Here is a 13,736-nt window from a genome sequence, read left to right as displayed (position 1 = left end):
CCAGGAGCCCATCTCCATTCCATTAGCGGCTGTACAATATGAATGGTTGAAGCCGGTTGTTGACTGCAGACCTATGCGAGCTTATGCATGTGCTGAATGGCCCCTTTTCTGCGGCATGTGTTTCATTTCCACACAGACGGGCCAAACAGGAGGAGAGGTAATTGCATTTGTGATGGCATTGTGTTTGCAGCCAGAGAGGCATATTCTCTTCACTTCATGAATCAAAAAGCTACAGTAAATATTCATAGAGAATAAAGACAAGAGTCAATGAGCGGTGTTGTGAGAGCCAAAACAAGTTCACTGTTACACTATATCACACCGTTCAACAGAGCTGTCCTGACTTTATTTCGCCGCTGTAGCTGAATTGATCTCCTCTACAAACTTCATCTTACTCCGTTGCATGGTTTGTTAGGTACATACAAGCAGCTCAACTGAATGAGAAAACACTGGGCAACCTTGGGGGAGGCCGTCGGCGGTTGGCACGTAATGCATAATGCTGAGTTATCGCTCTATGATAATGGCAAAATAACTAGCAGTTGAAGACACAAGAAGCCAGATGATTATGTCATTATCTTTGATGGCAGAAAAAGCATGCTGTTGATGCAGGGGAAAAGCTACTCTGTGCGGAATAATGAGAGGCTCTAAAATACAGCAACAACTGTAAATGTCTGCGGCTTCAATAAAGCACTCCAGCAATCCGTAAACCAAGATCCATTCTCTGGCCTCTGTTCAAGTGCTTTTTCAGAGGCAGCCGACACTTCAGAGGTGTCGTTGAAGCCATCTTGAGATTTTGAAATGGATGTGGGGATGACGTTAAATGAAGGAGTGGAATCTTTCAAGCATATCTCATTCCAATAAGCTGAAGAGTGCGTTTAGATTCAGAAAGGTTCCACTCGGCTGGAGAGAAACATTTTCTGAATTTAAACGCTAACCAATTCTTCAGCAAGCCATTCGCTCACATGAAGCGTTAAATTCAACTCAAAGTAGCAGCAAAAGAGATTTACATTTTCCATATACAGGCTTTAGAGCCTTTGGTTTGGCTGAAGATTTGCATTAAGGGGATTTTTTTTTTTCTTCTCCACTCCCATCTAAGAAACTTTGCAGAGTTTAATCATGGCTTCTGTTGACGCCCCTGGGTTTTGTATCTTAAGCTGTATCCCTCCAACTGAGAAACGTACGAAAACTTCATCATAAGCTGTTCCAAAGTCTGAATATAGATTTCACAAATCATTCCGAGCAGGACTGTGCATCTAAATATTACCCCCACAAATACTGGAGTTGTAATTATGACTTTTTGTGTGGCCTTCTTGTGTACAACTGCACACAAAACACCCTCCAGCTGAGAAAGAATGGCTCATTAAAAACCAATTCTTCTTGCAGCAATTCTCCGAGCAAATTCATCTTCCGCTTAACACAGTGACATTTCATTCAGTTTAATAAAGAAAAAAGTATACATTTCAAGTTATTTATCAAAGTCTCCTTCCAGTTTGAATGCGCTCAGATATGTGGTCCTTACCCTCATGCCGAGCTCGATGTTCTCGCCTCCGTACACCTCCATGCCAGGATCCAGCAGACCGATCTCGCCAAAGTATTCCCGATCAACCACAAAGGAGCAGCCAATCATAGCTGGAGTTCTGGATGAGTAGAGAGTGACAGCATCTTTTGAATAACGTTATACAGCCACCAAACCTTTAGACACCCACAGAGAATGCTAAAATATTCAACGCACTTTTCTTACTGAGCTCGGAAAAATACATTCAGCATTAGCTGCAGCGCTTCAAAGTAAAATTACAAAACAGTCTTAAGCAGTGATCGGTTGAATCGATAGAATCTAAACGTCCAGATATGCCAAACTTTTTGCTTTGTTTCCCTGAAAGAGCACAAAGAAGCAACATCAAGACTGAAATGATAATTCAGTGGGGTGATTTGGAGTTTGATGGAGCTGTGGTTAACACATGTGCAACATAGAGAGACTTGTCTGTTTCTATTGATCTAGAACAGACTGCAGTCTTATCTGATCAACTTGTGGGCATCCTCAGTGTTGTGCTGTGCCTTCCTTTAACCACAGAGACCAGAGTGGTTCAGTAGTGACAATACGGAAATGTCAACAGAAAAATAAAAACAATTTGAATTTATCATCAGCCCAGTTTGGTCTCCATCAGCTTCATAGGAATTGTATCTTGCTCACTTAGCTGCTATATGCTTCTCTCTGTTCTTTAACCAATAGCTAACCTCTGTTTGCTGTTCCTTGTTACACATAGTACTGTGATACCTTGTTCGTCAGAAATACTGATTGGTGCAGCTTTAATATTTAGATGAAATGAAAGTTATTATGAAAGAGAGTAGAAAATAAAACATGACACATTTTCCATCCCAGTCCAGTACATCCATGCAGAATGTCAATGTACTTGTAGCTGTCAGATTTCATTATACTGATTACTAATGTTTTAATAAAGAACCTGAAAATGCATTCAAAACTAGCGCAACTTGAAAGCGACCCAAGTTCAGCTGGTAGAGCAGGAGATAGACATGTTTTTCACAAAAGGAAGTGGTTACTTTCCACCTTTACTAAAAGAAATGGTCCCACTTTAGCTGCTGTCCCCCCCGAGGCTGCTTTTCACTACTATTATCTGTCAGTTCTTAAGTGCTCTGGGACAAAAAGCATTACATCCATACAGAATACCGGGCTGCGTTATTTATTTATTTCTTTTTCCTCTAAAGTGACCAGTGAGTGGCTTTATTCTTCTTCCGAGAAATGCTCCCAGGGTAAGTTCACCATTTATTATTACATATACGGATGCACACACACACGCAGACCAGGCAAATGTGTGTGTGCCACTTCAGTTTAGAGACATGCCAGTGGGAAATACTGGAAAGAGGAGGCTGCATTATGATTCACTGACTGTGTATTAAAAGAGTGCACTGAGCCAAAAAGAAATCTGCTTTTAGGTTCAGACCTCAGATAAAAAAAAAAAAAAACTGTGTCAGCAACTGTCTGGACCATCATCATGGAGTGTTTTTCCGACAGTCCTTGATCAGTAGATAAATCTCTGATGCAGAGATGAAGATAAACCCACCTGGAGTATTATATATCCAAGATGTCTGCCATTTTTGCTGCCATAAATCTTTATGGCTTGACATTCACCATAGGCGATGTGTCATATTCGTAGTATCAAACTGATGAGTTTCTCAAAATAAAACATTTGAAAGAAACAACGGTGTGAAAGTAGAATTGATTCTTGGTAAAAGTGCGAGCTCTTTGCTTCATGGTGCTCGCTGATTGAGTAAGAAAAAACTACTCAAACTGATGCTGAGCATGTCTTTACTGCTATTATCTAATTATCCTGAAAACCTTTGTTCCACACTCGCTAACTTACATGGTCTTATTGCCTGATGTAGCCTCACATAGTCTTTGTTTAAATTATAAGGTGGTGACGGAGAAGCTTTGAAGAGCCATTATTTGCACTCAGCGTGCAGATAAAAAGACAGACGCAGCACTACCTCAGCCCCGTTCACCTCATCCTTTCTCCTCTCTTGACAAGTGACCTACCTTGCCTGTCTGCACTGTGCAAACTTTGTGCAGCGTTCTTTGAGTGTTCTCTTCAGATTAAACTTCCTGGCAATGTAAACATAGTTTCTGTGTTCAAGTACAGACTCAGCACTGTATGTCAGATGCATGTGATGACGTGTTAACCATATCTGTTATGTTTGTGATGTTCCTTGACACCAGGTAAGGTATAATGTAGTAGAAATGTCAGGACTTAAGTGGTTTATGTATTGATGTTCAGTGGGAAAAGAAAAGAGAGTGTGCAAGGTGATCAAACACGCAATATTTAGCCATGAAAAGTAATTCCCCAACTACAGCCAATTAACTAAAGCTAATTAAATGAATAATTAGAGCTAGCTGTTCCTCTAAAAATGCAGCAAATACAGAGGCTGAATACTGCATATGTCTATGTGGTTGCAAGAATCAAACAGTGACGGTTTCAGTCGTGACTTGTGATTTTACAAGAGCCCTCAACAGTCGAACAAAAAGAAATCAATCATGAAAGAGGCAGAGATTCCCATTTCTGTACAGACAGAAATGTTAAATAAACTCTGATGCAACGCAACCACAGTTTCTACTTTGTATGACCCTGCCATCAGTGGTGTGTAAAATCCAACACGGTCCCACCTGGCTTTTTGGAACATTTTGTAAGTGGGAATGACACACCCAGCCATTGTGCTGTCTCTTCCTTTCACCTGCTCTGCTTGCTGTGCTGACATGTAACACAGCACAGAGAAGTCACTTCTCTGAGATTTGTCAGACAGCGACTTAAGAGAGGGTACGTTTGTGAAAAACAAGAGGAAATTATGAGAGTTAGTCACAAAATAACTTCTGGACTGCATTAGACATCACAGATTGTTGCTGGAAATTTCAAGTGGATTTCTCGTTTAATGTCATTCGGTTTAGTTATTTTTAGTGTACAGATGGTCGGCCTGCAGGGCTCATCCGCCCCTCACACCCCTTAACTTTGGCCCCCGGATCATTTGCTTGCAGTACGCAGTATGAACATCTGATACACGGATGCAATTTGGCAAGATATGGACTTCCATTTGAGATTGCTTTCTTCTGTCCCAGATGAAGACACTGCTGTCGAACCTACTTCTTGAACCAGACATCTCGCTCGTCTGTGACCTCTCGTTTAAAATGGCATGGCAGCCCTGAAAATGTAGACATATTAGTGGAATTTTTGTTAATTTTATAAGTAGTTTTACAACCTAGTAACCAAGTAATATAACCTCAATTCCAAAAAAGTTTATTCTTTTGTGTATCACTTATTGTTACACCTGTTTAAAGTGCAGTGGTGTTTATATGTTACATGTTTCTTAATTTATACTCTTATTCGTCTCCCTCTCCCCCTCCTAATTCGTCATGCTCATGCACTGTGCTCAAATACGTTCACACCCCGTAGGTCTTTTTCATTTTAAGCATGATTCATCCCTTCAGCAGTCTAATGCTCTTATTTTCTTTGCCTAAAAGTGATTTCAACTGTGTCCTTCAGACCACAGCAGGCAATCTCAAGGAATTACGCAGGTTTTCAGTGTAACAAGTCCGATCTAGGAATCAAGAGTCTCCATGTGATATTGGCTGAACATTTCAGGTTTCTGCCCAACCATCAAAAGCACTTGGTGGCCATTTCCCCTCCCTTCCCGTTCTGTTCTTTCAATAATCGCTGTAGCTGCCAAAATAAACCTCTTTTTGTCAAGCCTCTAAAATGGTTCAATCCTCCATACTCATGGCTGAATGTGGCTGTTTTGTGCATTCTTGTGCCCCTTTTACTTGCTTTATTGTCCAATGTGTTCAAACAGCCAGAAAAGGCTTTGAGACTGAGCCCTGAATGGCCGCAGAGCTTCTGTTGTTGATGAGCAGAAACCTTGAGGAAACAAGTGGGAGAATGATTTCCAATAGAAATCCGCACAGCCGACATGCTTCAGCTGGGCCTTGAGGCGATCTGTCCATTTCCAGCAAAGTGTCAATAGAGAACACGAACCAGCTCTGCGGTGTCTGAGGCTGTTCTCCTATCTTTCTCCTATCTCAAGTCTGGTATTTGATGCTCAATAACACATGATTGTTATGGAGCTTTGATAAGACGTCCAATATTTAGGCCCAAACTCTTATCACATTGTTTGTTTGAGTGTATGAAATGAAAGCGTTATTGCTTTGCCTATGCTGGACTGAGCAAGGTAATGAATCTCTAGTTTGGAATTCAGTTTCTGTTGCCCTTGGTCAAAGTCCGACAGTATGAATGAATGTTTTAGTTGATAGTAGTTTGGAATATTACAAGACATTCTAGCAGTAAGCAGAAAGGTGTTTCATGTTTGCAGCTTGATTAAAATGCAGCAGTCGAGGCTTTAAGTGATACAAGAAAAAAAAATTACCATTTTTTGATTCCAGCAACGGTTCAATTTGCCGATGGGTTCAGAATCAACTGACAGAGTTACTGATCAACTTTAAATCATGACAAGGTCGATGAAATACTGTGGAGTGTGCAGCTCTCGTCCTCAGGCAGGCTCCTTAAATCCTTTCCATGTCTACTCTAGATACAAAAATTGATCAGGCCTTTGGCTCCAGACAAGACTAGAGAAGTTTATGCTACTTTACTTATGTGATTGCTTCTACTTTTATTTTTGTCATGTCTGTTGGAGCTCTCTATGCTTATCCTTGATCTTGTCTCAGACCTCTAAAAAAAAATCATCCCTTTTAACATTTAACCACTTCATTTTTCAGTGTCTTTTGTGGTTCCTGTGATAGCGTTTCCTTTAAAGCAGCAGTAATCTATATTTTTAGAACAATGGATCAAATGATAATCTGAGAACAATATGATAATGTCAAAGGGGTCGGTTCAAGTGATGAACCTACAGAGAATTGTCTGCCGAATCTGTAGCCGCCCTCAGCTTCACACAGCTTTATGTGAGCTTCAGCTCAATTGTTTACTGTTGTGGTTCACTCTCATCACTCTCAAAATGTCACTTTCAGTCACTCAGGAGTTGGTAGCGACCAAAAGCAGAGCTTAAACAGAATGAATAGTGGGTTTAAAATAACCAGGTGGCCAGAGACAGAGCCCCAAATGAATGACTAACTACTGAATGTGTAGATAACACATCTCAGCTATTGCTTTCTCACTGAAGTGCCTCGAACAAAACGCACAATGCTGCCATTGAATCACCTCTCTGCAGAGGAGGACATATAACGTGCTGTAATATCTTTATCACTCTCCATCCATATCATTTCTTTTCTTTCTGTTATGACACCTTTCATATGCCTGTATGCTTTAACTTGAGTTCTGAATTCCAGATTTTATGGCACTAATATTGCAGTGGCAATGCACCAAGCCCACAGCAACACTTGCAATCCAGCAGCGCCATGAATATGGAAAAGATGAAAAACAATAGCTGAGCTACTTCATACTGGCTCTGGCTTGACCACGCACGCTTGGCTCCTGCACCAGCAGCTATAGTTACTGTTCTTTCATGTAAAACAGCAAATGAACTGTTCAATGTGTCCCTCAAGAGTTTTCAAATACCCACAGAATAAGACAATCCAGTCATGATAGTTCATAAATCTTTACACTGCCATTTGTGAGGCAGCAAGGAGCGTTCAGCCTGCACCTGGGAGGCAGCTACAATGTGTACGTAAAGGACATTTTAATAGGCATGACCACATTTACAATGTACCTATCTTTATCTGTTTTTCTTCTACATATTCATCATATTCATACATATTCATATTCAAACCTGGCCACAGATATCAAAAAATATCAATGACTTTCAATTTAAGAGCTTCCATCCGTTTTTGCAGCTACACTTCTCTCGCTGGTTTTGAACTCATTCCAGTTACTGCTGTCTCTCTGTTCTTGTGCCGTCATGTTCACGCAGGCTCAGCCATCTGCTGCGGCAACGAAATCATGGAAATCTTCTCTGTTGAATGATGTCAGATTTCCCCATTGTTATGGCAGCGCTGAACAATTCTGATTTGAGCTCTCAAAAAGAAGATGCTGGTGGGCTGCACGCCTCAGGGTCTGATATTGTATCACACATCCACAATGTGACTCCTAATAGTCTTTTAGTGTTCACGCTGATTACAAAGCGTGGACTGGACAAATGAGAAATTGGACTCTTTTAGCTTTGGCAGGTAAATATCCAGTGATGATCAGATTCAGGTCACCACTATGCAGACGTACGGTAACCTGGAAGCATTTCCTGTTGTCTAATGTCAATATAACGTTCATTTACACAGTATAAATTACAACGTGCCATACTCACCAGAGAGACTGTTTTGTTTTAAGAATTATTTCCTATCAGTTTTAGTTACAATCACTTTTTTTTCCCCAACTGCTGTTAAATGACAGGAAACAATATTTTCCACACAGATATTTCAAATTAAAAGCCTTCTAGTGGCTCAAAAAAACATAATCTTGCTTTGTGCTTTCTGGCTTTCTGTTAGACTTTTAATATGAAACATTTGCAGGAGATGTTGAGTTTCACTGATGGTAGCTTAAGAGCAATGGGGAAAAAAAGCCGTACAAATTATGAAAATAACACAACAGACAAAACAGTCTTCAGTTTTTAGGACCAAATTTGTCATCCTGTGATTAAGTGACATCTGTCACTTACACACACATTTCCAGTGTCTTATCTGACTTACTGTAAATGTGCTGGTCTCAGTCACAGGAGAGCTGGAAGAGGTGAAGTGAAATGCTTTCACAGTAAGCTCACGTCCACAGATAAAGCATCCAGTTGAACTACGTGAACTCTGTAGTTAGTGTTACTGCAGCACAGCCAGGTCAAACACATGTTGATTGGAATATAAGACCATTTCCATGTAACACAATACTCCTGTGCTCTTTCTCAGTTGGTTAAAATCTAATATGATTTGACCTTGGACACACACAATCAGTTCTTGGATTATACAGACACATGATACAAGCCGGCGCTGTCCTCCAATCAGCAGTGGTCTCATGGAATGCCCTGCTCATATTCAACACACAATTACACTAATGACACTGCATCGCTGTGGCCTCGTGATCCTGCATCAAAATGAAGATATTCATTATGGTAATTAGACAGGTTTCTACAGGGTGGCTTTATTTGTGTTTTTGGGCAGCATAGACTACAAAGCAGCTTAGTTCCATGGTTCCACACATAAATAAGTCATATCTATACATATTTCATCAAACATCCTCATCTATAATGGACGCCGTTCACCAGCTGAGGCCCTCACCTGATAGGGGCCGTCTCATCGCCCCTGTCCAGCCATTCCTGCGGCGGGATGATGTACATGCACCACAGCCCCCAGTTGTAGCCATGGGCGGCATTGGCGTACTGCTGCACCTCAAACGTGTTGTACTTGATGTTGTCTATGGCAGGAAGGATGATGCGGGTGTGGTCCTCCTTCATCCGGGTCAGAATAGGTTCAGCCCTTTGGATAAGAAACGAGACAGAAGTTAAGAGTTGACTTTTCCAATCAAGTGTGTAGAAGCTTCATTGCACAGATGCAAAAGGTGAAAAAAGAGCGAGAGGAGAACGGTGTGTCACAGGGCATATACTAAAGTAGTGTGTAGACCTGTAGAGGTTTGAAGTATTAATATTGCAACAATGTGAAGGGATAAATCTGGTCAAGAATGAGCAGATATTGTAACTGAATGCAAATGTAAAGTGAAAGCTGTGAACGTCGTTTCACAGAAAGTATGTGTAGGAAATCAACCCATGTATATATATTTTTATGCATACTGAACAGAGCAGTATATACTGTAGTCCCTGATTCCACAAAATGATGCCGGGAGCAGCTATGGATGACTGCAGATGTCGACTCAACTTTCACTCTGGCGCTTTACGTGGTTTTTCAGTGATGATGCAGACTGTCGAATCAGCATTTGCTCAACAGTCAGAACGACTGCTGGGATCCTCTTCTGTTCACAATGTGAAGGTCTCGCGAAATGAATTTTCCGCAGAACAACAAATACCATAATGCCATATCTTATTGTAAATCTCCCGCTCATGAAAACGGAATGTCAAAATGTGACACTTATCGCGGTGAGAAACCTGATAAGAAGTAAAACCTGATAACTCAAAACACATTAGGTGAAAAGAGAGGCTTAGTCTGCTCCTGGGAAAACTGTCTGCTGTCTTTCTCTTTTTCTCTATGGGGAGGGTTACAGGTTAGCTTCTGAAAAAGGCCTTGCCTTGCACGACATGCTCTTCATCTCATGGCTTTTGGCCAGAGGCAGCTTTGGCTGGCACACGTTCTTTTGGCACACATCAAATGGACATGAAACATCTTCAGGCTACAGTCGCTCTGAACAGGGCAATTTGGGAGAAACACCTCAAAATGATGGGCTTGTCAGTCTGAACATGAATACTTTAATAAAGTTTAATAAAGTCCTGGTTCATGGAGCATTTTAGGACCAGATACTAAGCCTGTGGGAGGGGTAGTCAAGACCCATAAGAAGTCACAATCAGTCCTGAAAGTGGCAGCTGCTGACAGTCTGTGAAGGAACAAGGACAAAATAAATGTACAAAACATATTTGCACATGTTGATGAAAGCAGAGCTAATTACAATACACAGCGCTTTAGCCAGTGGGTAGAATTAGACTTTGCATCAAACCTTACATGCCACAATCCAACAGTTCATTTCTCACAGATTTACATCACCTATAATCAAGACTGAACACTGATTTCTTTTGAAGGAACAGTTCAACATGTTGGCAAATACGCTGACTTTGACACCGCTCTCGTGTCGGTACCTTAAGCACGGAGCTAGAGCTCAGAGGCCATTAGCTTAGCTGTATTCATTCATGATGAATACACCAACACGAACCAAAGCCTTCAATCAGTCATGAGATGTGATATTATAAAAGTATCACAGTATCAACCCACCTTTTCTCTTAGCTTTAAAGTTCTCTCTATTCTTGACAGTAAAAGCTGCCCCTGGCAGTTTTGTTAATGGGCCTTAAGAGGCAGCACGTAGCTACAGCAGGAGCTTTAGTGTCATTTGGGAGGATTTCTCCTCTAAATACTATTTTTATGTCTGTGTCTTGGTCACTAGAATGTTTTTTATCACTTCCACATACATTAAGCTTCCTCTGCTACTTAAAGCCTTGGCCAGGGGCAATATGGGCTTGAGATCCATATGGTGCAGGATGCTGTGTGCTGCTGGCACTGGCTACTTTGTATTTGTATAATCTTCTCATGCTGAGATATCATCTCCACCACCATCTTCAAAGCAACTCTCCATACGCTCAGCTCTTTACATGATATGCTACTAAATTTAAAAAAAAAAAAAAAAGAGGATGCAATTATAAGATGATAAATACGTATCTCACAAATACTCCCACTCTCCAACTTCCTCTCTATGGCCCCATCCACTGACTCCCTTTCTCTCTATCTTCGCCCAGATCCTGCTCCTCTCTCACCACATCTACGCCTTTTCAAATAGTGAAACCCATTTATCTTCCAATAGCAAAATTACTACTTATCACATGAAGGTAGGGGACAGAGAGTACAGAGGGAATAGATCCAAAATGAACTATATGGGGTGATGTCAGTAAAAGATGAAGCAGTACTTAGAAAAAGCCATCATTTAATAACACAAGAGAGGATGGTAAAAGGACCACAGCCGGTATTTTGACAGGCTGGCAGACGGGCTCTCCCTGTCTTTTCTCCACAGCCATATTAATGCAGTAACACTGTGTTGTATGTAAGACTTCCACTTTTACACTAGCTTTTGCTATCATGTGTTAAACAATACACTCAGTCAGGACTTTATTAGGTACACATGTATGTCTAATGCAATCGATACTACAGCTCTGCCATAAATTCTACTTCATGAGCGCTCTGATGTTCAGTTTTGGCTGACATTATCAGAAATGTGTAAATTCAATTATACACGTATTAATGAGGTCATACATAAAGCTGGACAACATAATATTTTGAGGTGTTTCTAATTTGTTTGTCTACTTAGAAAGATGAGTGGGCCAAAAGTTATGAAAACCTCTGAATGTCCAGTACAACACCACCAACTATGACCTCAGCTCAAAAAAACCTGAACATTGTAGGCATCATAAAAGGAGACTTTATGGCAGAACAGTTGTATTGGATTGCTTTAGATCTGTGTTTTTCAATTCTTTTCCTTGGGGACCCCTGCCCTGCATGTTTTCAAGCCACTGCAGAGCTTGATGACGAGCCACTCATTTGAATCAGGTGTGTTGGAGCAGGAAACGTCTAAAACATGCAGGGCAGGGGTCCCCGAGGACCGAAATTGAGAAACACTGCGTTAGATTGTACAGATGTGCCTAATAAAGTGGCCACAATCACCTTGTCTTCACCTGGAAATCGCCAAAACCACACTGACGGCTCTGTCAACAATAAGCCAACAAATCTCCGCTTCATCAAATCAGTTTCAGTTCAATCAATCTCCATTATGTTCCCATGTTTGCATTCTGAACAGCAGCAACAACAACAGCAACAAAAAGAAAACACAATCCTGCAGGGACCACTAAAGACCGGAAAGCTGCCTGCAGCGTGCAGCTGTTTGCTGGCCTGGTTACCTACTGGACATGTTTCCTGGCAGAAATTCCATTTTTTCCACCAGTCTTTTGTGTTTCAGATTTATTCAAATATATTTACACTGCAAAAAGCCATAGACTGAAAAATGAGTTCTAATCATGAGTTAGCCGTGATGCCTATGGTTGTAAATGCAATGCAGCCATGTTAGGAAATGCACACTGGACTGGTGAAAGGCACCTATTCACTTGAATCATCCACAAATTGAAGCATCAGATATGTTTTTGCACTTCCTGGTGTGTTTCTGCATTGTGTGGCCCACATGCATGCGCACACATGCACACTAGTGAGACTTAGTAGTAGTACAAACTTTAAATTGGCTTTTCTAGGCTCAGGGAAATGTTTACAAATATAAAACCTTCACGGGTAAAAAATTCTTAATACAAAAGCATAATAACTGACCTTGTTTGCAAGTTGGAGGTGTTCTTTCAACAGTTTTACAGATGTCTTTTTTATAATGGTGGTTTATGGGGAATTGCTTTTTGGGCCACTGCCAGTGGCCACTGGAACAAATTGGCAGCGAGGCTGAGTGGCGGCGCCGCATCCAGCTCTCTTAATACATCCATGGTTTCATTCTTTTTCCCCCCAAAGCCTGTGTCATAACACATTTCACACTAATGTTTTGAGACTGAATAGCTTCCGCACTCAAGCCGAACTTCCATACTTTCACGCTGTCAGTGAAAATGCATTCATTTCAACTTCCGCAGTCACGTCAGTGTCGCTAGAGAGCACACACATAAATCCGCAGGCTGATTCGTCTATATGGAAATAAAAGATGTACAGATGTGTTGATGTCTGCCAGATACTCTCTTTGATGGAAAACCATCAAATAGATTAGGCACTTTAACTTCAAAAGTAACTTTCTGAAGATAAATGGCCTGAATCATCTTTTCTGCGTGTTCACTGCTGCAGTTTGCAATATTGTGAATTCTTTTTGAAACCTTTTGATGTTTCACACAGTTATTAAGCTCTCTGAGTCATCCCATTGTTTGAAAAAGACAGTATGAGCAAACCTTGCTGACTGAAGGCCAACATATTGTGTACAGCATGTGCGTACATGCTGCAATAAAGACTTTAGACCTTAAGACTTTTTTTTAATATGGCAGCGTTTCTGAGGTGGTTAGTTTGTCCATAACCTTGAGAGGAGCTCTCTGCCATCACAGCATCTCCCATTCATCTCTCTGTGCCCTTGAGAACCCCAAAACACCTCTGAGCCAGCCAGCAGCCCCTGTACCTCCGGGATCCATGAGGCTGATAAGATAAGAGACGCTCTGGAAATGACGACACATCTGGTTTTGACAGACGAGCCTGTGTCATTCCTCTTCCTGTATCTGCCATTTCATCTGCATATCACCGAGAGGGTTATTCATCCACATCAGCCTGAATCATACTCCGTTCCATATTACAATAGATTTTTCCCTCTTCCAGGGATGACTCATCCAATATTGTGAATACATGTTGACAACCTTCATTGCCGTTCGCTCCACCATGCCATTTCTTGCTGCAGAGCTCTCTTCATGGCTGACTGTTTGTCTTTGATAATAGCCGGTACCTTTGTGGAGCTTAACATCAGGCTGCGCACACATCTTCTGGAATTAAACAAACAGTATGGTGTGTAACAAGCCAGGAT

The 13,736-nt window shown here is 41.2% G+C and overlaps 1 protein-coding gene across 1 annotated transcript in view; it reads right to left on the bottom strand.

Annotated features, from left to right (window-relative positions):
- The window catches only part of galnt9 (polypeptide N-acetylgalactosaminyltransferase 9), an 87,208-nt gene that overhangs the window by 31,987 nt on the left and 41,485 nt on the right, over positions 1–13,736 (bottom strand). The window contains exons 5-6 of the mRNA XM_076729947.1: positions 8,765–8,962; positions 1,517–1,634 (exon numbers count right to left, since the gene is read on the bottom strand). Of these exons, the coding sequence (XP_076586062.1) occupies positions 1,517–1,634; positions 8,765–8,962 (316 nt within the window). The remainder of the gene's footprint in view (positions 1–1,516; positions 1,635–8,764; positions 8,963–13,736) is intronic.

Source organism: Chaetodon auriga, chromosome 5 (assembly GCF_051107435.1).
Source record: "Chaetodon auriga isolate fChaAug3 chromosome 5, fChaAug3.hap1, whole genome shotgun sequence".
NCBI lineage: Eukaryota > Metazoa > Chordata > Actinopteri > Chaetodontiformes > Chaetodontidae > Chaetodon > Chaetodon auriga.
This window is presented reverse-complemented; position numbering and strand designations above follow the sequence as displayed.